This window comes from Gamsiella multidivaricata (assembly GCF_025024155.1).
Source record: "Gamsiella multidivaricata strain RSA 2152 chromosome Unknown BC939scaffold_38, whole genome shotgun sequence".
Classification (NCBI taxonomy): domain Eukaryota; kingdom Fungi; phylum Mortierellomycota; class Mortierellomycetes; order Mortierellales; family Mortierellaceae; genus Gamsiella; species Gamsiella multidivaricata.
In genome coordinates, this window is record NW_026251746.1 from 108654 (window position 1) to 132581 (window position 23928).

The window sequence follows — 23928 nt, forward strand, 5'->3', positions numbered from 1 at the left end:
AACATTTATTTAGCAGTTCCATGTCTTCCTTGAGTGTTTGTCTGTCTGCCCATCTATCTACCTGTCTGTCTGAGATGTAATTGAGGTATATACCAATACTGTAGTCAGTCGAGGCGTCTATACTTTCCATCGAATCGGGAGCGAGATGGAGCTGAGATGGGGAGAGAGCACAAACAAGAGGAGCAGCACAACTGGATGGCATGTGGGCTGGTCTCTTTTGATTTGAACAATAACCCCGCACAAGAAAACAAAAAAAAAAAAAAAAAAAAAAAAACCGCACGGTGAGTAATCGATCAAATAGCCCTCCGCTTCACAATCCGTTCGTCCTCTCTCTTTCCTTCCTTTTTCTCCTCCTACCCCACCCGCTTTCATTCTCCTCTCATCCCCTCCCCATTGTCTATTTGTCCCTGGCCATTGGGATCATCTGTCTTGTTCGTTGGTAAGGATCTTTTTAATATCACTGATCGGTCAACTGGGGACATCGACCAGCTGGAAGTGCACCTCCGCAAGCTGACTTTTAAGGATCCTGGGCCATCCATTCGACTATGGCAATGAAGATTTGCTACAACAAGGAATTGAGATATCGTATTGGATCTGGATAATTTCGGAGAACATGTCGGAGAACCAGCAGTGTTCCATCTTTGGCGGAGTATAAGCCAAGTCAAAGATCACAAGAGAGAACCAGTCTTGCATGGATGGGGCGATGAGATTGGGAATGAGGAGGATGTGATGGGTATGAATGTATGGGTGTATGTGTATGCGGTATAGGGTGTGGTGATCAGAAGACGATCAGATGGATGTCAGGAACCCCCTCCGTCATCTCATAGGTCGATCCAGAACTCGCACCAGCGCGCGCGTGTGTGTTTGTGTGTGTGTGTGTGTGTGTGTGTGTGTGTGTATGTGCCTGAACAAATATGGAGTACTGACTCTTTTTGCCAGTGATACCGCATCTTTTTTTTTCTCTCTTTCTTTTCTTTTCATAGACGCATCATATCCATATTCTCCATACCATATATAATATCATCATGTCAAAGACTTTCTCATCAAGTCCTGCGAACGAGGTCGCCATCGAGCGCTACAAACGCGTCTTCCAGAAGTTCGCCTCCGTCGAGAAGAACGGCGAAAAGCTCATGACCAAGGACGACTTTGTCAACGCAATCGCACCGGGCGAGGACTACAAGCGGCTGCAGCGATCCCAGTACGGCGTCCTCTTCAACGTTGCAGATCAGTCCAAGAACGGTCTCCTGTCGCTCTCTGACTTGTAAGCTCCGTTTTGCAACGAAGAATGCTTGTTCATTACTAAGAGGGCTCCAATGCACCACTCTTGCCTTTTGCACAAGACGTTTTTCTTTGACTGACTCCCGTCATCTTGAATATGCAATGCTTTGCCTGATCATTCTTTCTGCCCATAGCGTCGTCTTCGAGAACCTGCTGACCCGTCCTGACGCAGAGTACGAGATCGCCTTCCGCCTTTTCGACACAACCGGCTCAGGCAAGATCACGAGAGAGCAGTTCAAGCAGATCCTCTCCGCCAACATCGGAACGGATGAGATCCCCTTCGATTTCGAGTGCGAGTGGCTCAAGCTGTACACCGGCGGCAAGTCTGTTACGCACGAGATGCCCTACAAAGAGTTTGCCCAGCTCCTGAAAGGCCTTCAGGCAGAGCGTCTTCGTCAGGCCTTCAAATTCTACGATACCCAGGTCAGCGGTTACATCACCCCCGATGAGTTCAAGAAGATCATCGTCGATATTGCTGGCCACAAACTCTCGGACCACGTTCTCGACAACTTGCCCACACTCAGCAACCTCTACGCGGGAAGCAAGATCTCGTTCGCCAACGTCATGGCATTCTACAACGTCATTCGCGAGATGGACATGGTCGAGCGTATCATCCGCAAGGCTATTTCTAATACCAAGGACGGTGCTATCACCAAGGCCGATTTCCTGAATACCGCTGCCAGGGAGACCCGTTTCTCACTGTTCACGCCCATGGAGGCCGACATTGTCTTCCACTTTGCTGGTCTGGAGAACTCAACGGGCAAGCTGAGCCTCGGTGATTTCGGCCGCCTACTCGAGTCCAAGTGGGAGCATGCCGCTGCCCCAGTCACGGTCGCTGTCCAGCCAGAGATCAAGCACGGCGCCATCCACGACCTCTTGAAGGGATCCTGTACGTGTTTCGTTTGACGGTATTATACTCTAACGTGGTATTACAAGAACTGCTAGCTAAACATTGTGCTTCCCCTCTCTTCTATTTCACAGACGGCTTCTTGTTGGGATCCATTAGTGGTGCCGTCGGTGCCACCGTTGTCTACCCCATTGATCTTGTCAAGACACGTATGCAGAACCAGCGTTCCAAAGTTGTCGGAGAATTGCTTTACAAGAACAGTATCGACTGCTTCAAGAAGGTCATCAAGAACGAGGGTGTCTTGGGCTTGTACCGTGGTCTCGGTCCTCAGTTAGTGGGTGTTGCTCCAGAAAAGGCCATCAAGTTGACCATGAACGACCTTGTAAGGAATATGACTACAGATAAGGATGGCAACATCTCATTTACTTCAGAGTTGCTTGCTGGTGGTATTGCCGGAGGCTCTCAGGTCGTCTTCACGAACCCCTTGGAGATTGTCAAGATCCGTCTCCAGGTCGCTGGTGAGGCAGCCAAGAGCTTGGATGCCCCCCGTCCTGGAGCTATTGCCATTGTCCGCAACTTGGGTATCCTGGGTCTTTACAAAGGAGCCAGCGCCTGCTTGCTGCGCGATATTCCCTTCTCTGCCATTTACTTCCCTGTTTACGCACACTTGAAGAAGGATTTCTTTAAGGAGGGTCCTGATCATCGTCTCACAATCGGCGAGCTCCTCATGGCCGGTGCCATTGCCGGTATGCCAGCGGCGTACTTCACCACGCCCGCTGATGTGATCAAGACTCGTCTGCAGGTCGAGGCCAAGAAGGGCCAGAGCACCTACAACGGCATTGGAGATGCCGCACGCAAGATCTATACCGAGGAGGGATTCCGTGCCTTCTTTAAGGGAGGCCCAGCCCGTATCCTCCGTTCGTCACCCCAGTTCGGTACAACCCTGATGGTGTACGAGATGTTGCAGCGTGCATTCCCCTTTGATTCCTCGCCCGAAGCTGCCAACAAGGCCATGGGAACCCATGTTGCACCCGCAGAGGACCTGAGCTACCTCCAGTCGAAGAACGCGCTCAAGATTTTGCTGGATGTGCACTACAAGTTTGGAGTTGTGCCATCGGACGTCAAGCTTCCCGGCATTGCCAACGCATAGCCCATCTAAATAGAGTAGAGAGACTTCATTGACGGGCATTACCACGACATTTATATCAGACCATTTAGCAAAAATAGAGCGCCCAATGGCACAGCATTTTCATATATATTTTTTTATTTTTCTACATGCAAAAAAAGATTTTGAATCAAGATCACCTTGCATCCTTAATGGCTGCGAAAAGAAAAAAAAAAGATGAAAGGAGTGCAAGAAGCTGATCAAACGATGAAAACCCAACACCAAAGAGCGCACGCACGCAACATGCATGCTATTAAAAGGAGCCATATCCTGTGTCTTGTCAGCGATAATGCTCCTGTGGCTGGTCTTCAGCGTGCGCTGCTCCGTCTCCGGCTGAGCACGCGACGAGGATGTCTCTGCTGAGCTCCCTGTACGTTTTAACGGTGCCTAGACCAACTACTCTGCTGTAGTCAATATCTGGACTGACGACAGACCTGGCGAACTTGAGTGCCCGAGGCGCACCAACGCTGCAGCCGCCTTCATGTCTTGCATAGTAGAATGTGTAAAGGAAATACCATTTGTTTCATCTGCTGTTTTGCTTGTCGTACATGCGTATGCACTTTGGTGCCTAGTCCGTGAAGTGTACAGGCGAAGGCTATGACAGATAGAAAAGAGCGGAGGAAAGGAAAGTCGCGTCGCATCGCAAGATATTTTTGTCAAGTATGTACTGATTGGACCTTTTACGCGCTTTTGATTGGTTAATGTATGAATTGGTGGCAACTGTCCAACTGTCTGCTGCAACATGCCCCCACTCGTCCTCGTGGACAGCAAAGTAAGGGGTGGGGTGGGAGGATGCTGTTTGAAAGACGAATCAGTGCTGCAATGTCGCACCAGCTTCGTGGCAGGACACAGCAAGGATCCACGTGTAGCCATCTTTATCAGGTCCCGTTGAGCACCGTTGAGCACCGGATGCCGATGGGCGCGAACATCTACATCCCCCTCCTCCCCGCCCCCTTTTTTATTCATAAGATCCTCGCCAGCATGGGACAGGGGCAGATGACCGATGATGCAGTGCAGACCATTGTCCTGAATAGGCTTTGCTTTATTAACCCCCCTTTTTTGTGCACCTTTTTTTTTCTTTTCTGCGCGTGCTCAATACGACCAATGCAATATGGAGGGAGGGAGGCAGCTGATGTCGAATCTCTTCCTCACACTCCTCATTTCCATCCCCATCCCACCAACGCTCTTTCTGCCGGCAACGCACCTTCTCTCTCTCTCTCTCTCTTTGCCACCAAATGTGTATCTGAACAGAACCAACCCCCAGTCCCAGATCCACCTCAGCACGCCCTGATAAAATCCCCTCGACCCACGCCCGCCACAACCGCCATTCCACTGGGTCTCACCCTGCACTCCCCCCATATCCCATATCCTCCCGCACATGTGGACCTTTCTCTGGTTCCTGGCCGGTCTCCTTACGGGCCTGGCCTTCGCCCTCTCTCCGTCTTCATCCTCAATCGCCAATACCAAAACGTACGAACATCGCTGCTGCCTCCTTGAGGCTCTACTTTTGCGCGTCAAAACAAAACAAAAACTGAGCATACCTCTCTAACACTAGTCATCGTACCGCCTTAGTGCTCCTCCTCTACTTAGCCATCAGACGCCCGCTCGGATAGACAAGAACGATACCGCCGTAGAAGCAAAGACGGAGGACGTCCTAGCTTCCGCACCCGAGCGGAGTCCAAAGACTGCTGGGAACAAAAGTCCTGCGGCTGCGCCCAATACACATCGTTGCCTGAAGGTTGCCGAGTCAGATCCTCTCTCTGCTGCTAATGTAAATCAGGAAGCCAGCAAAAAGCCCATCAAGAAAGTCGCAGAGGGACGCAGGGGGACGAGGGGAACGAGGGGCCATCAAGGCAGTCTGCGCAACAAGAGTACCCGAGCAGGACAACCAGGAATCGGGACTGTAAAATTCGCCAACAGCAGCAGCAACGGCAACGATATTCATCCCGGCACTACGGGGGCGGCGCTCCCACAACCAGACCCTATACCCATGGATGCAGAGTCGCGCTGGAGGGACCATCATCTAAAACGGCAATGGGCCCAGTCGATAATCATGGAATCCATGGAACCAGTGCTCTCGCGACACCTGCGCCACGCTATAAAATCAGTCCTTCATTTTACGAGCGTTGGACCGGAAACCATGGACTTGAAGGCGGCCAGTCAAGGGATGGGCAGTCTGGATTCTCTCATGATGCCTATCGTATTGCCATTGAGGACGCAATTTCCAGATACAGAGGGATCAAGGCAGGCTCATGGGAGCGGGCTCAGGACAACAGCGCCTTCAAAGTCAATCACCGTGGAGCATGCGAAAGCGCTGGACGCAGCATTATCTCCCAATCCCACAACCACCATTGTCCAGCCTCTGCAACCTCCAGTACCAGTGGAGTCCGCCAGCACTAGGGCACCTCGCTCCACGTCATTACGCATCGATACATCGCAGTCTGTAACCACTCAAAATGAACCTGTCCAGCCATCATCACCGGCCTCGACACCGATCATCATCCGAGGCTTCAGCTCAGCATCTAGTAGAGACCATTTCACAGCAGCATCTCCCCAGGCATCTTTAGACACAACAGAAAACAATACAGGGTCATTACACGACACACATCGATCAACCAGACCCTCACAGCTCGACCTACAGCAACATCCCAGGGCAGCGAATGTCTCTGGGCCATCACCTCCATCACCGACGCTCAAGAGACTGGAAAGCGGCAGACGAAGATTCGCGTCCGCGTCAGTTATACAGGAATCCGAAATAGTCGAATCTTTGAATGGCGAAGAGCAGTTATATCAACATCAGTCTCAGGCTCAGTCACGGTCGTCGCGCTTGTGGACAAAAGTGCGAAGGGCTGTTCAGGGAGAGTTTGTGAAGCAAGATGGCCCGCCCAAAAACACAGTTTATCTCACTGCTGGAAGTGTTGCTGGAACAGCAGTACGATCCATGTCTGATACAGATCTGTCTTCTCGACCAGTCTCCATGTCCTCGACAACATCATCCAACGCCGCCATGCCTTCCTTCAGCGGCAGCGCCCTCAGTCTATTGAGCGACGACCAGATGTCGCCGCAAAAAGGCCCCACCATCACAACATCTGGATTGAGGGGCTCTATGGCGTTTGAGACCCCTCCCGAGACAGCAGTGGACTCGCCACCACCGACATCGCCCTTAGCACCAATATCGCCTATTCGATACAGCCAAGCGCTCCAACACAACCTGCCGGGTCTCGCACGGAAATCCTCAACCAAAAGTCCCGTCGCCGCCGCGGAGTTGACAACTATACAGTCAAGAATCAGTCAGTTCATGTACTCTGACCAACAGGTGCACTCGACCAAAAACAGTGAGCAGGATAGTTCTATCAATGATATGGAGCTCTCACAGGATTTTTCTATGCCCCCCAACGCCCTGGAGAAATCCACGCTAAAGAGCACTCTGCAGAATTCGAAAGTCTCCGACGGTACTACGACTATACTTGCGGCAAGCGTGGTGACAAGCCCTCTTGGCCGCTCGCGCTCGACGTCGGATGCACAACACCGCATGTTAAGCTACAAAGATCGCAATCAAGGCAAGGACACACAGGATATTAACCAGTTCCTGACAGCACAAAAGCAGTTTCGTGGAAACGCAATATCCATTCCACAGAGCCCAGCACAAACGCGTCCATCATTGGACCAGCAGCAGGAGCGCCCGCCACCTTTGCCCTCTGTAGCCAAGAACATTAGGGCGAGACCTTCAATATCACACTATCAACCAACAGAATCGGGTCCACTCTCACCCTCTCAGCTGCTCAGCGGCGTCAACCATGATGCACTGCTTCCGAAAACAAAAGAGGAGCGCCGCAAATCCGCCATTAGCTTTGGAGGCTACTTTTCCAGCACCGGTGAAGCAGCGAGAAGATCCAGGAACCTAATGGATCATCCCTCTACAGGACTGGAAACGGATACGAAGGGCGAAGTTATCCACTTGCGGAGAACTAGCTTTTTCGAGAGGGCGTCGCCGCCAGCGCTGACATCTCTGGCTTCCCTCTTGCAGACAAGCCTGCCGTCACTGTCGCAGAGCATGGCAGGACCAGCCTCGCCTACGCTCTCACGGTCGCCCAGCAATGTCGTCATGATATCACAGGAGCATCGACCTGGACATTCACGCCGCCCCTCCGGTATGAACGGCATCGTCAACGCAGAAGGCAGTGGCGCCTCCCGGCATCTGGCAGCCATCAGTGCCAGCAACACCGCCGGAGGAAGCGCCGCTGCAACGGGCGAGTCGCGGGAAGCAAAGAAGAAGGTGACACCGCTAAAGATCACGCCTCTGTTACTGTCTGGATTACCAAGTATGCCCTCGCCTATGTTCCCGCCTATGAGTGCCTCGATTCCTCGACCTCTGACTGCCGTACTGCCTCATCCAGCAGCACCCATATTGGATCGGTACTTTTTCAGCGCGGATCAGGTCCATGAATGGAACATCCCCAGCTATGGGCGTGTCAAGTTCACAGACCATGCGCCGCTGGTCTTTCAGGCGATACGCGAGCGATTCAACTACACATTGGCCGACATGGACGAGGCTCTATCGCAGCCCATGGCTGTGATGAAGACCCCCGGCAAGTCGGATGCTATTTTCTTTGCTTCCCACAATCATGGTCGGTTCTTACTCAAGACACTTCGAGGTGCTGAGCCGGAGAACTTAAAGGGGTTCCTAGGCGATTATTTGGCACATATCCAAAAGCATCCGAACACGTTACTACCACGGTACTTGGGCATGTATACGTTCGAGAGAATCTCAGGGGCAAAGATCTTGAATGGAGGACCTGGACAACCAAATGTCTTAGATGGGGTCGGCGGGGGAGGAGGAGGAGGCGTCAGTGGTGGCGATCGGGAATACGGACTCGGATCAAAGCTATCTTTTTCCAAGGGCGATGTCTCCGCTGCTCAGCGTTTGCACCTGAATGGAACACTACTCTCTGGAAAAGATGACGGGCTGCCTTCGAAAATGGTGGTTGTCGTGCTAGCAAATGTGTTCGATACTCCGGAAGTTATTCATGAACGGTATGACTTTAAGGGCTCAAATGTTGGACGGAGAACACTTCCTGTTGATCGGCCAATGCGCGAAAAATCGATGGGACAGCAGGACATGACGCGAGTTGAATCAGGAATGGGCTTCACAGAACCCGAGCCATCACTCGTGGATATCGTCAGGAGACGTTCTCGTAGAGGCGATCCAGCCTTGCGAGAAAGCCGCCATTCTACAGCCCAGTACGAACTGGCCGGAGAGCATAGCCAGGGTACTGGAAGGCACGCAAGCGGTGAACCTGTGCCACCTGTTACGGACGATATTAGTCATCTCACACTCAAGGAAACGGATTTCCAGAGCCGAGTCTTTACGGGAGAGACGCAGCTGATCCATTTGGGACAAACAAGGCGGGCAGAGGTCCTCGCTCAGTTGGAAGACGATACTGCGCTTCTTCGTAAACATGGCTTCATGGACTACAGGTAAATGAGCTGCCTATTTATTTCCGGGTTATAGGAGGCCTTATTGTTCACGCCGCTAATCTCCATTTTACATTGCTATCTAGTATGCTCGTCGGCATCCGTATTGTTCCAAAGGCAGGGCAGAAGGAAGAGGAGATATATTCTCACTCCTCTGCTCCATCCTCTTCTGGCCCAAGCAGACGTGGATCAATCTCTTCCCGTGGCTCAGATGCAGATAACAGCAACCTTGAAAGTGACGACGACATATCGCCTGTCATCAGTATGGCGGCAGACAATGCGACACAGCCCAAAGGAGAATTCGTGGAGAACCTGGATCGATTCTGGAAGCTGATGGATATCTCAAAAGTCCTAACGGACGATCAAATCGCGTTCTTCAGAGATCTGGGCGAGAGGGCACAGGAGACGCTGCGTGAGATCTATGCCTTTGGACAAACCTCTGAGGACCCTATGGAGGACAAGGGCCAGCCGGCAGGGGTCGAGCTCAGACCTGTGCAGTCCACGCGCGAGATGACAGGAAGCAGCAATATGGAGCGGAAGACAACTATGGACGCAGACGATATCACCGAGACCTTCGATCCGAACGATTTTCAAACGGTGCGCTACAAACATCGCATCTCTGTGGCAAGAGGTCATTCTATTCGAAAGCAAGCACGTCAAGGCATGGTGGATGGTACGGAGGGTAAGGAATCGAACAAGGAGCATGAGCAACAGCAAAAGCATCACAGTAAAGTCTCAGTTCCGGATCGACCGCAGGATTCGCTGCTCGAGCATCCATTTGAGCAGCAGAAAAATCATAACCAACCTTTGCTGGCGCAGGAACATCAGCCAACGTGGTCTCAAGGTATTTCTAGCGAGGGACTTCCAGACGGCTACGAGGTTGTGTACTACTTTGGATTGATCGACGTCCTGCAAAAGTATAATCTTGTCAAGTGGCTCGAGAGGAACATCAAGGGCGCTAATGTTCGGTTGCTCGGAGGTGCTGGCGGGACTTCAACAACGTCGGCGACATCCCAAAATCCATCGGTCCCTATGGGCCCAACCCATCCCGGTCGATCGACGCCCTCGATGTCCTTCTCAGCCTCGGCGTTGTATCAGCTCCTACCACAGGCTAGTGCATCTGAGCCATCATTGCCTTCAGTATTGGACTCTATCCATCCCTCGAACCCCACGCTTTCAGTTCTCTTGGAAGACTCTGGGTCGGCGCCAGGATCAGGAAACGGATCCACAGAACGATTATCGACGTCGCCTTCAGCGGCACCCAGTGGTCTGGCAGCGCCAGCAACAGTCTATCGTGGGTCGCATCTGGGTTCTTTCTCATCATCGTCCCATTTATCGTCCTCCGAAGAAGTAACGACCACGGGAGTGGCGATCCATCATTCACATTCGCCATCTTCCTCGTTTTCCTCGAATGTGAACGCGGCGTTGAACAGGACGCGGTTGAGTACCTCTGCACCCTTCACTAAATCGATCGCTCGGTTGAGTCAGTACAGTCATTACAGTCATTCAAGCCAGCAAAGTCAGCACAGCCATCTCAGTGGGCGAAGCGGGGATTCGAGGCTCTCGTTCGACGCCCGAGATTCAGAGGCAATACCGACAGTGAGCCAGAATCAACAGAATCAGCAGGGCTCGTTTACAGGAAGCGGTGGATTCTTGTCAGCGTCGCCTCCAATGATGCTTGGCTCGCTACACTCCCAACAGCAGGAATCCAGTTCACATCCATACCAGCAACAACAGCAACAGCAACAGCAGCAACAGCAGCAACAGAGGCCGCACAATGTTCATTATCAGATGCCCCAGCATGCTGAGGTCTCGGTGGAGGAGCCAGGGCGATACGCGGAGCGCTTAGTCGAGTTTATGCGCGGGGCTATTGTTTAAAAAAAAAAAAAAAAACTAGATAATACCGTACACACTAATAGTAATAATCATTTAGTTTATCACCATTTTTGAGTGTGCACAGTTTCTGAGATGCGGAGGAACAGGGGTTTGGTAGTTTGATACATGTGTGCACGTGATCACTCTAAGTTGGCAGCCCAGGGCACTCTACCCCTTGATGACCACCTACATGCTTCGTCAAAGTGAGCAGCTCAGCTTTAGTGCAGCTTTACATTCTTTTTTTTCCACCATCACCACAAGAGCAAGAAGCACAACGCAGCACCCATCTGTCGGACAAACTTTCATCGTCATCCCACTGGACACCGCCCAAACGTCAATTCCGTCTTCCGTTTCCTCAACAAGCTAATCCACACAATTCGCCATGGCCACTAAAGGAGCCTACAAACGACTCACCAAGGAGTACATCAACATCCAGAAGAGTCCACCAGCCTATCTCTTCGCCCGGCCCTTGGAATCCAACATTCTGGAATGGTACAAGCATTGTTAGGGCTGTAGAGATTCGATGATGACCTTTCAAGCTACATCTTAGGCAGGGCTATTAGGTTTTGACTGACGTATTTTTTTTTTCTTTCTTATTCTCTCGTACAATGTAGGCACTACATACTCAAAGGACCACCAGAAACACCATATTATGGAGGCGAATACCATGGTGAGTAAAGGTCTTGGGACTGATACTTCAATCATAGTCCTCGTTATCTTATATTTCGTCCCTTGCCTGAGCCTCTGGACCGGGTCCGGCATGTTGACCCCCCTTGCCATTCAACTCAGGGTAGAATGTGGATGAATATACTCTGTGCTTCGTGCCTCTCACTGACCATCCTCCTTTGGAACTTAATAGGCAAACTGGTGTTCCCTTCAGATTATCCTTTCAAACCTCCTTCGATCCGGATGATTACTCCAAATGGGCGCTTCCAGGTGGACACTCGACTATGTTTGAGCATGTCAGATTTTCATCCAGGAACCTGGAACCCTAGCTGGAGTGTGGCGACCATTTTGAACGGACTGTTGAGTTTTATGGTACGTAGACAGCTCTGTCCGTTGAGCGGACCTACAGGGAGGCCTGAGCTTCAAACAATGTCCACCGACTTTGGCACTGATCCATTCTGCGTTGTTTTATTTTATTTTTGCTTCATACAGTCTCAGGAGGAATCAACAACAGGAAGCATTACTACCTCTTATTACGAAAAGACAGTGCTTGCGCTTCGCTCACACGCCTTCAACATCTCCAATCCAAAGTTTCGAGGTAAGCATTTGCTTTTCTGTGCTTGGCCATTGTTTTTTTTTTTCTATCGGAGGGAAATATATGGACTAGGACTGAACGACTGAACGACTGAACAACGGAACGCTCACGCATCTCAACCGGTTATAGATATCTTTCCCGAGCTCGTTGCAGCGCAACAGGTGCCGCTTCACATCGCGTTCCCTAATGCACCTGTTACCGAATCACCTGCAGCCACCACACCGATCGTCTCCATGTCAATGGGAGCCGTACAGAGAAAAACAGCAGGTGCTCAGAGGGTAGTAGGTGCAGCGGGAGCGGGCGCGACAACACGACATAACAACGCAACAGGCGCAGTGGAAGCAGAAGGGGTAGCAGGAGCAGCAGCAGGAGGAGCGGCAGGAGCGGCAGCAGCAGCAAGGAGGGCCTCGCTCTTCTCAATGAGTCACTGGCACAAATGGTTGGCCTTCTTCTTGGTTTTCGCATATCTGGTCATAGCTAAGACCATTACCCGTGCGACTGCCTCATCATCATCGCCGTCCACATCTCTTTAATGACGACCTTGCCCCCAGTCTGACCGCACCGTCCAGCCGATAAATGTGCTTGAACGTTACGATATATCCCACAGGAGCGTTCTCGAAGACCAGTATCTGCTGGAATCAGGGAAAAGGAAGCCCCCAGTAAAAGGAATGAAGTTTCGATAGTCGTTATCAAATGCTTGCCCCCGCCATATCATAAAAAAATTAAAAGAGTAAAAACAATTTCGATTATAGCAATAGTATGGAGAGTGAACGTGATTGTAACATTGCTGCGGGGGGAATGCAAAAGGAGAAGGATATCGTGCAAGGCCTACAAGGGATTGACGCGCTTTTTTTTTTTTTTTTTTTTTTGTTGACAAATATGGTGAAGCCTGTCCTTTATTATTATTAACTACTTAGTCACTGTACGCATCATCAGAGTTCTCATCGGCCCAGACGGGCTTGCCCTCTATGGCCTCGATCTCCATTCTCTTTTGCTTCCCCCTCTTGATATTGGCTCTCTTGACCTCTGGCGAGACACCGACGTTCTCGTTGTTGTATGGACAATGGCGACAGGCGTTTCCACAGCAGTATCCTCGACGCTTATGGAGGAGCTCGGTCATGACTGTGTACCCGGTCTTGGGGTCGATGTACTTTTTGCGGTTTTGCTGCAAAAAATAAATAAAATTAAAAAGAGGAGCGAGAGAGAGAGAGAGGAAGAAGATGAATCAATAAATGGGTTATCAGATCCCAGAGCTATTACCCAAACCGCGCATGGCACAGCAGAGCAAATTAACCGAACCTCCCTGGATGATAAAAATGATACGAAAAAGACAAGAGGGGGGTTTTTTTTTTTTACCTCGCAGGCCACTCGATGAGCTTCTTGCCAGATCTCCTTCTCCAGCTCTGCTTGCGTCTTTTGCTTCAGTGGCTCCTGTTGCTGCCGAGAGTGGATCTTGACCTGGCCGTCGTTTACTTCCATGTCTATGTTGCTGTTGCTGTTGGTCTGCGCTTGAGTATGTGTAGTGGTCGCGACACTGAAAGGTCGGCTGCTAGGGTATATATAGATCAGAGGTGTCAAACAGGATGGGATGGCGGGCGATGAGCGTCTGGAAATGGCAAGGTAGCGGTCTGTTTGGGTGAGAGAGGAGGCGAATGAGAATAAGCGGGACCGGGACATGAAAGTCGGGAATGGGGTGAGAGAGAGAGAGTGTGTGTGTGTGTGTTTGTGAATCTCAGGGCAGTAGCTCCCTGCCGAAAAAGAGTGGTGAATAGGGGTTGTGATTGGACGGGTGGCACGCACCATTTGTAGATCGCCAGTTGGTGGCAAATACTCGGGTTTATGTACCAAAGTGACGAACCCTTGATCGAAACTAAGACCAAAAATGTCGTCCTGAATTACCCTTGCGCCTTGTAAAGTTCATCCACTCTGACCGTGCTTGTCGCTTGACCCCACCATGTCCAGCACAAACTCTCGTGGCCTGTGTTGCTTGCTGCCCAACCGAGCGAGGACTTGGGCTCCTGCATCCATGGGAAGTTTCCCATCGATATCTTTTGGACTGGAGGTACAGGGGCTGTTGCTGGCTAATCAGATGGCCACGGACCGCATTGCTGGTGTTGTAGTCGGCCATGATGTCGCGATGCATGAATGTCATGCACGTCGAACAATAAATCTGGTGGGCAACAATGTAGCCAAGCGATCTGGGTCTAGAGAGAGAGGCAGAAACAAATCAGAGATGTCCCGCAAAGAGACATCGTCGGCCACTTACGTTCTGGAAAAAGTACGATTGGAACGACTCATGCAAAGAAGACAGTTTGGTCTTTGTAGAAAACTTCCCGAGATCCACACCACGCCGATCACGATCTTGTTGATGTCTTCTCTCTTGACGCCAATTGATCCGCCGACCAGCTTGAGAAGACGGTTGACAATCTGCTTGTACTCCTCGTCTCGCGCCCTTCTTGCATCTCACTTGTGTTTCTTGAGGACCATGTTGCTATTGTAGAGGGAGTCAAAGTGTGCCTCCACATCCTTGAGCTTGTCAACGTAGTCTTTGATGCTTGATCCAGAGTCGCGTTGGTCCTAGTCAAGGCTTTCACTTGACCCAATGCAAAGCACTCCATCATTGTGAACATGGACAGGACCCTTCTTCTTTCTCGTATGTGTCCTAATTACGTCCAGAACAAGTCTACTCGCAAGCACATGTATCTGGCACCCAGGGTCTACAGAGGCATGGAGATCAACTACGGCAGGGGGCCTGTGCTTCCTCAAGAGCCACAAGAACCGATCGGTATTGAAAACGATCTCAAAGACTATTTCGGACCCCCTCTTGAAAGCCTGCTTTCACCGCAACTCTGTCTTTAACTACAGGCAATGAGAGCTAAACAGCAAGGAGCACAGAGAAGAGCGAGAAAAGCTGAAGTTGAAGAGGCATTTCAGGAATGTGAACGCGAGCAGGAAGACGCTTTGAAGAAACTAGGTGATATCGTTCGCGATATTAAAAAAGAAAAAAGAAAAAAGAAAAAAGAAAGACGATGTACGCAGCAGTGCTTCCAAAGCGCGGAGACAGGACTGAAGAACACAATGCTAGATGTCCAGGGAACTAACGCTGTTGGGAGAGCCAGTGAACAAAATACATGGCCAATGACTATGCTTATTTCAAGTTTGGGATATGCTTATTTTCACTCTGGAACATGACCTCATTCTTCTTTCTTTCATTTTCATTTTCATTTCTTCAACCCCAGTTCGACAACTCCACAGCTCCCCAATGCCGTCAATGGCAATACACATCGCCCGGAAAGCACCACATCCACTCGTCCTGGCCTTGTGTCTGCTTGCACTCGCCACCAACACCCTCAGCGAGACCAACAACGCCCGTCCTCCACAGCATCACCACGAACCCATCCTCTCGGGCGCATTGTTTCCCGATGCACTCCCCACACAGCGAGTCACCGCCAAGGAGCCCTGTCCAACCGGATGTGTTGAACACAAATCAGGGATCTACTTGGCCGTAACGTCCATCGGCGATGGTTTCCCCCGGGTTCAATTCACATGCACAGGCCCTCAGCATTCTCAACCCACAGCACAAGCTTGCAATCAAGGACTCGAACAAGGACAGAAAAACGACTATCCAGCACAACAAAAAGGACGAGGACGGGGACTAGACGTCGCCGGCGTTGATCAACAAGACCATGTGCACGACCCAGCGGAACCAACTCCCGAACCCACTCCATTAGCACATCATGGATGCAGACAAGAACTCGAGGGCAGTGCGACAGATTACACCATAACTCCATGCAGTCAACACTCGGAAGGTTCACCCCACTCGCATACAGAAAATAAGGGATCGAGATCAGAATCAGAGTATGAACACCGTTCCGCCTTTGCTGATTATATGGACTATGGTCATACAGGAGCCGAGTACTACCAGCAGCAGCATGATGGATTCATCTTTAGCCCCCGCGAGCGAGCGTCAGCGGAAACAGAGCTGCATACAACGACGCTCACTTACAGCGATGACCCGCATCCTACGCCCAAATCGATTCATTACACAAACAAAGGTTTCCCACATCAACAGCACAGCCATCACCGCTATAATCCACATCAACAACAAAAACAACAGCATGCAGGGTCTGTGTCGGTTTCAGAAGATAGGACGCAGGCATCATCGCGCGACGAGGCCATTATGCCAGAGCCTATGGTGTCCATCCTACAGCCAACGCCCGTTGCAGACAGCGTCCGCAGCAGCGCTCACGACCCAAGCGGGAGATTGCATTTGCAAACCGAGGAGCAGAAGGCAGGACCCCCACCTCCTGTCCCAGAACCTACGCCTGAACATACCATTGCTGGGTCAGACATGCTTCATCGTCGAGACCACGATGCAGAGCAGCTTCATTCTCACAAGCAGCACCCGCCTGCAGGGCTACGTAGCGATGATGGCCATGGTCATGGCCATCCAGGCGAAGTAGATGCCCAGGAGAATCGTAGGAAAAGGACGGTTCGTCGAGTTACAACGTTGATCATCGAGACACAAACAATTATTGGACCGCCCCGCGCCACGATGCCAGCTCACCTGAAAGCAGAGTCTCGTACGAAGCCGAGCCGGAGTCTAGGTGACCATCCGATGTTTGACGCAGGTGTCGAGGGTGACATGGTGGCCTCGATTGTCCATTCCGAGCAGGGATTGCGTCAGGAGCATGATCCGCCCCGTCGTCATGTAGAAAGGAACAAAGAAAAGAAACCAGCAACGTTGAAATAAAGGAAATAAAGGCAGTTGCAGAAAAGTGTTGATGACCGGTCCATGATGGGGTCTGCTCTGCTTACTACAGCAGCGTATTGGGTCAATACATCATTCCCCGTTTAGTAAACAAGGAACTATTTTTCTTGCTCCACGAATCAGTAACGGACCCACGTCCAGCGCGTTTCTTTTTTGGTGGCCAGCATGCCTGTGGTGAAAATGACGTGCATACCAAGACTCTAGAAAAAAGAAAAGGCTTTTTACTTTCCGCCCCTCTTTCTCCTTTTTCTTCTCTCTGCCACAACCCCACCGTCCTCCTTTTTCTTTCTTCTTTTCTTAATCCTCTTCTTCTCTCAGGCCCAGAACACACATCAACGCCCCGACAATGAACATCAATCGCTATATCCCGACCGAGTATCGACAGAACCTGAGTAAATACAAGTACTCGGGCGTGGACGACTCCTTGCTCTCGAAATATGTCCTCGGCCCATACTGGACAAAGCTCGTGACATTCTTCCCGATTTCCATGGCGTATGTTCTCCCCTCCAGGGAATCTCATTCCTTTGAACGATTCAACGCGGATGAGGACAGGGACCAAAAAGAAGAAAAAAATGACCTGATCCTCTTTCTACTTTACTGTCATAAACTGTGATATAGGCCAAACACCATAACCGGGCTCGGTTTGCTCTGCGTCGTCTTCAATCTCTTGACGATGTTCTACTTTGCACCCGACATGACAGGAGTCTGCCCTTCTTGGGCCTATTACAGGTAAAAAAAAAAAAAAATCAACAGGAAGCCTATTTTTTTTTGTCTCCCTCATTTGGCATAACGAACTGCATGAAGAAATGGAAAAACATAACAAAAACTGATCACTTTTATTGCGTCCGTATCTGTTTTATCTTGTGCTTCGCGATTTTGATCTGGCGCAACAGCTTCGGTGTCGGTCTCTTTGTATACCAGTCGCTTGACGCAATTGATGGAAAGCAGGCCAGGAGAACAGGAACTTCAGGACCTTTGGGAGAGCTCTTCGATCATGGTAAGACCTCTGGGCAGAAAAAAGGAGGAGGGAGGGCAAAGGCAGAGGGGATTGCAGGCTAGGATACAATGATGGACATGTTGATTTCGCTTCGGAGGTTTTTTTTGTCCTAACAACATCCACCTCTATATTGCTTCATGTTTCTCTTATTCTGTCATGTGCAATTGACGCGGTTATGGCCATTCAGGATGCGATGCATTGAACACGTCGGTAAGTGCCAGATCAACAGAGCCAGAGGATGGTGCGAGCGCGTGCATGTGGACAAATGTGCGTGGGGGGTGTGGAAAAGCGGCATTTCGCAATTCGCCCCCCCCCCCCCCCCAAAAGAAAAAAATAAGGTTATGAAGGAGAGAAGGAGGGGGGGGGGGGGTATTGAAAAGCAAGACTGGATTCTAACCTTCCTCACTGCCCTTTCTTTTTACATTGTACATAATAACGTCTCTTCAATAGCTCGAGGTCATCCTGGCCGCGAATGCCATGCAGTTGGGCCACAGCTGGTGGACAGTCCTCTCTCACTTTTTGAGTATGTGCCGAGATGACCTCTACGGACAAAAAAAAATCGCAGAGACTCGACTCCTGACCCTTGTAACTAACGATCCTACTCTTTTTTTTTTTTCCTTCTTCGATAATAGCCCTCTCCAACTTTTACCTAAGCACATGGGAGGAATACCACACGGGAACGTTGTATCTCAGTGCTTTCTCAGGACCTGTCGAGGGCATCTTGATGATCGTTGTGCTTTACTTGGTCACTGGATTCGCTGGACCACAGCTTTGGTTGCAGACCATCCGATCCACTTTCGGTCTCTCCTCGGACTTTTTACCCTTTATCCCTGATATCCAGCTCAATCACTTCCTGGTTGCCTTCGGTGCCATTGGCTTCATCGGAAACATTGCCACTGCGTAAGCTGTCCATTTACCTCTCGCTGAGGAAGAAGGTCCAGTCTTTTTTTTTTATTGCTCTTGCTGACTGATTGCTACTTTACGCTGTATAGATTCCAGCATGTGATCAAGGCCCGCAAGGACAAGGGCTTGCCTGTGGCATCTGCCTTGGTTGGCGTGACTCCATTTGCGGCCATGTCCTTGGTCGCGTACTTTTGGTTGAATGCCTCTCCCCAGATCGTCCACCAGCATCTTGTTCCCTGGATCCTCTATATTGGTCTCTCGTTCGGATACACGGTTGGCTTAATGATCACCGCCCATGTCACCCATCAGCCCTTCCCCCTGTTCAATATTTCATTCGTCCCGCTACTCTTTGGCGCCTTCAATTCCAACCTGCCTGCCATTGGACTGTAAGCGATAATTTTATTTCTGATTGTGGTAATCACCTTTGCTTTGTTATATGAAGCAACTAACAAGACGCATTTTTTTTTTTTTTTTTTTTGAATAACTAGTGACCGACTTTTTGGATCGCACATTGAGGATATTTACCTATGGAGTTGCCTTGCGTTCTCGGCGGCCGCTTATGCACACTTTGCCATCAACGTCGTGAACGATCTGTGCGACTACTTTGACATCTGGTGCTTCACCATCAAGCACCCCAAGAAGGCCGAGTGAACAAAACCAGATATATAATCCGGTCTCTATCCTCTCTCTTTCTAAAACTCCACTCACTCTCTTCTGTATCTTATACTTTTGCTGGTAAAAGATACTTCAAACATCTTTATAGCATGCATTCATCGTTTCAAACAACAATAAAACAAAGACTAAACGGAAAGATTCGTTATTACTGTTTCTCAACAAACTACACATGCTCACCATCCTGTTCTAATCTGTCTCTGTTCCAAAATACCGGTCTCCAAAGTTACCAAGTCCTGGTTCGAGGAAGAGGGTGTTGGCATTGAGAACCGGGTCTACATAGGAAGTGACGATCTTGACTTTGGGGAACGCGTTCGAGATAGTGTACAGCCCTTGAGGTGCAGCCAGGAAACTCAAAAAAATGATCCTGTCCTCGGGGACATCATGATCCAACAGTACCCTTATCGCCATCAGTCCGGCAGCGCCTGTGCCGACCACTGCATCCATCAAGAAGATGAACGTATCGTCCTGTTTGTTCTGTAAGGAAGGGGGGAGTTTGCAGTAGTGCAATTGGGGTTCACCATTCGAGGGGTCGGTCTGGATCAGGATCTTGCCGATGATCGCGTCGCGGATGACGCGACGGAGACCAATCTCCATAGTGCCTCCGGCACGCAGGATAGAGACACCGCCAATGTGGGGTCTGAGATCGAGTCCGTGCACGGTTTTGCCAGTTGGGGTTGTCACCAGGTGATCTTCATATGGCAATTCATTCAGGGCTCTACGTGAACATGAAATAAAAAATAAAAAGATAAAAGATAGAGTGTCAGAATATGCAGGTTACAGCGCCTCTGATAACTCATAATCACTTGCTTTTCCCTCGCTTTTACCTTTCGATGACCAAGGTGGCAAGGCGATCTGCATAAAATATGAAGTCATGGCGAGATGTGCTGATATCGCGAATAATAGTGTGCAGGCCCTACAGTTTTTTTTTTTTTTTGACAATGTCAGTCGCGCGAAGACAAGAGTGCGGTCATCAAGCAAAAAAACAACATCAACAACAACAGAAAAGATTGTTTAACTTGCCATAATCTGCTTTGTCTTTTCAAGCACAATCACGTTCGATGGGAGTTCCTCTGGTGGGTTTATCCTGGCCATGTCCCAGCGCGATTGCATCTTGCGTTCCTGAAGCTGACGCTGGATGTGTTTTGTCAACAGATCGATTGCCACCAAGTTCTCTAGTCCACGAGGAATGACCTATGAATAAAAGAGGGGGAAAAAAAAGAAAAAAAGGCACAGAGATGTCGAATGGTCTTAGTGAGAGTTACCTTCCTGACCATAGGCCTTGCTCTACCTTTAAAGAAGGGATAACAAAAGAAGAAGAAGAAAAAAAAAGAGAACACTTACCACGTCTGCGCTCTTCTTGGTGGGGTATACATAGTTGTCGTATGATGGCTTGACGAATCTCTGGTACAGCTTAAGCACTCCGGAGACATCGAATCCGCGCTCTGCAACATCGCGCTTGACTAAAGAATTTGGTACGCACCGCATGGAAATCAATTAACATGGTTTCCTTTTCTTCCGTATCCTTTCCCCGTATTCTTTTCTTAGTTGTTTTTGTTGTTGTTGTTGTTGTTGTCCCTGTCTTCGTTGTTACGTACTTCGTCGCGCAAGGCAAATATCCACATCTGTGTCCACAAAGACTTTGAGATCCTATTGATGTCGAGAATGTAAAGGAAGGAAAATTAATCACCTTGAAAAAAAAAAATAATCTAGCTTTCTGCCCTGCCTCGGATTACGTACCAGCATCTCCAGCACCTTCTTGTCGTACAATCCAAAGATTCCCTCAAAGATGACCACATTGGCGCCGTAGACTGTGTTGTGCTTGTTTGGCACCCTAAAAAACGTCGTTGATTTTTTTTTTCCCACAGGGAGGAGCCGAGTCAAATTAGCCAAAAACCACACACCATCCAGGAGGTAACAGCTATCACGCGAGCTGAATTTTTTTTTTGGGGGGGGGCGAGGGGAGGGGCTATTACCTCTTGTGTGTTTCGAAATCGTAAATGGGCACATCGACCTTCTTCCCTTCCTTGAGTTTTGTGATCGTCTCCAGCAACAGGTCGTAGTCGTAAGAGTTGGGTGAATCGAAATCCCAGTCACTGTTCGTATGTGGGACGGGACATGATGGGAAAATGGCACCGTCAGTCAGTGCTTTCTTGCTCAACAACCACAAGTAGACCATAAATATGTGGATCAGCAATAAAAAAAAAAAAAAAAAAAAAAAACAGGTCCATACTTTCTGTGCGCAATCTCGAGTTCTTCGTCGTTCAAGTCCCTGTAAAACGAGTCCATGGACAAAAGTACAACCCAGGGTACGTTCAAGTTCTTGATGATCCTTTGCGCGACACTAGTCTTTCCACTAGCACTGCCGCCTAAAAACGTGAATAGGAATTGTGTCTGTGTCAATACTCCTGTACCGATTGCACTTCCAGAAGTCTGCATGGTTTCATCAATTGGGCGTGCGTGCGAGCCGAAGGCGGGTCCATTGATACATCAAATCGGTCTTTGATCAAGGAGTCTTCATGTATCCATTGGACCAAAGAACTCTGTGTTGCGGCCACAAGCGTACCTGCAATACCGACGACGTAACAATCACAGTTCTGACCATCGCTTCTATACCATGGACTAATGTTTAAAGAGAAAAAAAGAAAGAAAAAGCGGTACAGTGAGCACGATAAGCTTTCTTTTCACAACCGAGTTGGATCCAGCTTGACTTATAGCATGACATCCAGGCGTTCGCTCTCTCCTGCTCTCCAGCCTCTGTTCCTGCTTCTGGGTTCAGCTTCCTGAAAGGAACCTTAAAGTTCCTGGACGGCTCCTGGGACTATTGACACTTCCTCGCTTTCATATATTTCTTGTGAGCCTTCAGGCAGCAAACGACAGTTTCTGAACATACGGGCGACCCTCCCCTGCGAGGACATGGTGAGTGAGCTTAGACTTCATGCTTGTAGGAATGGAAGAGAAGAAGAAAAAAAAAAAAAAAGGGCACCAGGTGAAATGGAGGCAAACACAAAAACAAAAAGAGGCCTCAGCCTTTGAACCCTGCCAGTGCTCTTAAGGGCATCATCTTTAAGGTACAGAAGCTAAAAAAATCCACTACAACCCATAGTTGAACTGTTAGCAATATGTAGTATTACGAGAGTACTGAAATAGCATATTTCCTCACCATAATCCCCTCTTTACTTTGAGGGCCTCCGTGACATCGTTCTTGGATGTCGAGAGCTTGAAGATGACTCCAGTGCTTGCTGACTGGTGGTGGTAGTGGTGCTGGCGGCACTAGGGTGGGGAGCAGCTTAAAAAAAAAAAAAGCGCGAGCTGGACAGAGCATTCAAGGCTTTCATATCCCACTCGAGGTCAGGGATAAAAATTATATTTTGCGTTGAAGCATGGTTCTGTAGGGAAAGTTGGGGATGTGTAGGAGAAGGATTGATAAAGTCAAAGATGTGCTTTGGTGAAATGAAGGTGTATTGCAAAGTAGGGCGCGATGGAGAGTTGCCAAAGGCGCGGATTTTATAGGCATGCATGCACTGCTAAGAACGCGAGGTCTTTTGTTCCGGCAGGCGAGGAAACAAGAGGACAAGGTGTGATTGGTAGCCCGATATATCCCCGTCTATGATTGAGGCCGGCTTCATCAAATCTTTTTATTCATGCGCACAGAATAGACCCTGCGGAACAATCACTTTGGCGCGTCTTCTGTCTCCATCGTATTATCTTCTGAACCAAGAGAGACTAACAAAGGGATGGATTGCTCAAAATAGCCAGCCAGCCTGCTAATGTTAATTTCAAATATTGGAAGAGATAAATCCATTGCAGACGACTTTTATTGAACGGGGTATTGTAAGCAGTAGAGTAGCCTTGTTGCTACGATCTGCTGAGATTAAGCCCATTGTTCTACAGATTTGTTCATCTCTCTTTCTTTTCTTTGGCTATGAGAAGTTAAGGGGCACCCAACTCGACAGCAGGGAAAATACTGAATGTCTCTCAGATGCAACTCAAAGGTGTACGACGGGCGATCCTTCGCCCATGAAGGTAAACTATGGCCCTCACGGAGGCCGTCAAGAAAGATATCTTGCAACCAGGCACCAAACATGAAAAACGATTGACCCGCCTCTTCCAGAATATCCTTCTTTTGCGAGACAAATTTTGGCGGTGCGGATGGAGACTGACTTGATGGCTCTGGCGATGATAGGGAGGAACCTTGATGGTAGGTACGGCGGTGTGCGACAAGTGAACGAGGACGACAGAGGATGTTTGGCGGCTAACAAAGGATCTAAAATACAGATAAATCCTGGCGAAATATGGAAAGCTAACAAACTCGAATTGCCAAAAAACATCGAAGCGGAAACTTACCAAACGTCTGAAAATCTCTGGTCCAAAGCAGCCTCTCGATGCTTATACTTGGTCCTACCCAAGAACCTGCGCATCCTGTTCTCCTCCTCCTCCCCAAACCGTTCAACCCTCCTAACCCTCTCCTTCGAAGTCCATTCCATTTCCAATCTCGTACCCGTCTCACGGAAGACTTCAACCTTGCTAGCTTTCAACCGAGGCACAAGGACTGAAATCCACTCTCGCTCCAATTCCTTGTCCGGTGCAACCTTCCCGCAAGAAAAGCGGTATGCAGCGACATCGTAGTCGAATGGCCGGATGTCCTCAAAGTACTGAGGATTCGTAAGCCCTTTAGTGATTT

At 49.6% G+C, this 23928-nt stretch overlaps 7 protein-coding genes across 7 annotated transcripts; 5 read left to right on the forward strand and 2 right to left on the reverse strand.

The window, feature by feature from the left end:
• Window positions 1-1025: 1025 nt before the first annotated feature.
• On the forward strand, window positions 1026-3275 carry BC939DRAFT_397897 (mitochondrial carrier; the record flags this gene model as incomplete). The annotated part of the gene is made up of 3 exons (XM_051552391.1): window positions 1026-1261; window positions 1413-2167; window positions 2224-3275. The coding sequence occupies 3 exons, from the start codon at window positions 1026-1028 to the stop codon at window positions 3273-3275; spliced, it is 2043 nt and encodes a 680-aa protein (XP_051411523.1).
• A 1170-nt stretch (window positions 3276-4445) lies between these two features.
• On the forward strand, window positions 4446-10643 carry BC939DRAFT_493523 (uncharacterized protein; the record flags this gene model as incomplete). The annotated part of the gene is made up of 3 exons (XM_051559566.1): window positions 4446-4760; window positions 4863-8768; window positions 8852-10643. Exons 1-3 carry the CDS (start codon window positions 4669-4671, stop codon window positions 10641-10643), a joined length of 5790 nt encoding a protein of 1929 aa, XP_051411524.1. The 5' UTR covers window positions 4446-4668.
• A 379-nt stretch (window positions 10644-11022) lies between these two features.
• Window positions 11023-11987, forward strand: BC939DRAFT_397841 (ubiquitin-conjugating enzyme/RWD-like protein; the record flags this gene model as incomplete). Its single annotated transcript, XM_051552387.1, has 4 exons — window positions 11023-11132; window positions 11255-11310; window positions 11500-11678; window positions 11799-11987. The coding sequence occupies 4 exons, from the start codon at window positions 11023-11025 to the stop codon at window positions 11985-11987; spliced, it is 534 nt and encodes a 177-aa protein (XP_051411525.1).
• An 827-nt stretch (window positions 11988-12814) lies between these two features.
• Window positions 12815-13380, reverse strand: BC939DRAFT_477720 (uncharacterized protein; the record flags this gene model as incomplete). Its single annotated transcript, XM_051558701.1, has 2 exons — window positions 12815-13066; window positions 13258-13380. 2 exons carry the CDS (start codon window positions 13378-13380, stop codon window positions 12815-12817), a joined length of 375 nt encoding a protein of 124 aa, XP_051411526.1.
• Window positions 13381-15120: 1740 nt separating this feature from the next.
• Window positions 15121-16666, forward strand: BC939DRAFT_453595 (uncharacterized protein). The gene has a single exon (XM_051555949.1). It carries the CDS (start codon window positions 15164-15166, stop codon window positions 16652-16654), a length of 1491 nt encoding a protein of 496 aa, XP_051411527.1. The 5' UTR covers window positions 15121-15163; the 3' UTR covers window positions 16655-16666.
• Window positions 16667-17018: 352 nt separating this feature from the next.
• Window positions 17019-19223, forward strand: BC939DRAFT_477722 (uncharacterized protein; the record flags this gene model as incomplete). The annotated part of the gene is made up of 8 exons (XM_051558702.1): window positions 17019-17164; window positions 17291-17401; window positions 17566-17669; window positions 17857-17879; window positions 18120-18192; window positions 18302-18569; window positions 18662-18958; window positions 19061-19223. The coding sequence occupies 8 exons, from the start codon at window positions 17019-17021 to the stop codon at window positions 19221-19223; spliced, it is 1185 nt and encodes a 394-aa protein (XP_051411528.1).
• Window positions 19031-22470, reverse strand: BC939DRAFT_179361 (uracil phosphoribosyltransferase-domain-containing protein). The gene is made up of 11 exons (XM_051550436.1): window positions 22425-22470; window positions 22138-22337; window positions 21811-21866; window positions 21478-21613; window positions 21221-21340; window positions 20985-21078; window positions 20843-20894; window positions 20589-20707; window positions 20268-20438; window positions 20072-20160; window positions 19031-19962 (listed from the first exon to the last, which is right to left on the reverse strand). Exons 2-11 carry the CDS (start codon window positions 22182-22184, stop codon window positions 19434-19436), a joined length of 1413 nt encoding a protein of 470 aa, XP_051411529.1. The 5' UTR covers window positions 22185-22337; window positions 22425-22470; the 3' UTR covers window positions 19031-19433.
• Window positions 22471-23928: the final 1458 nt, after the last annotated feature.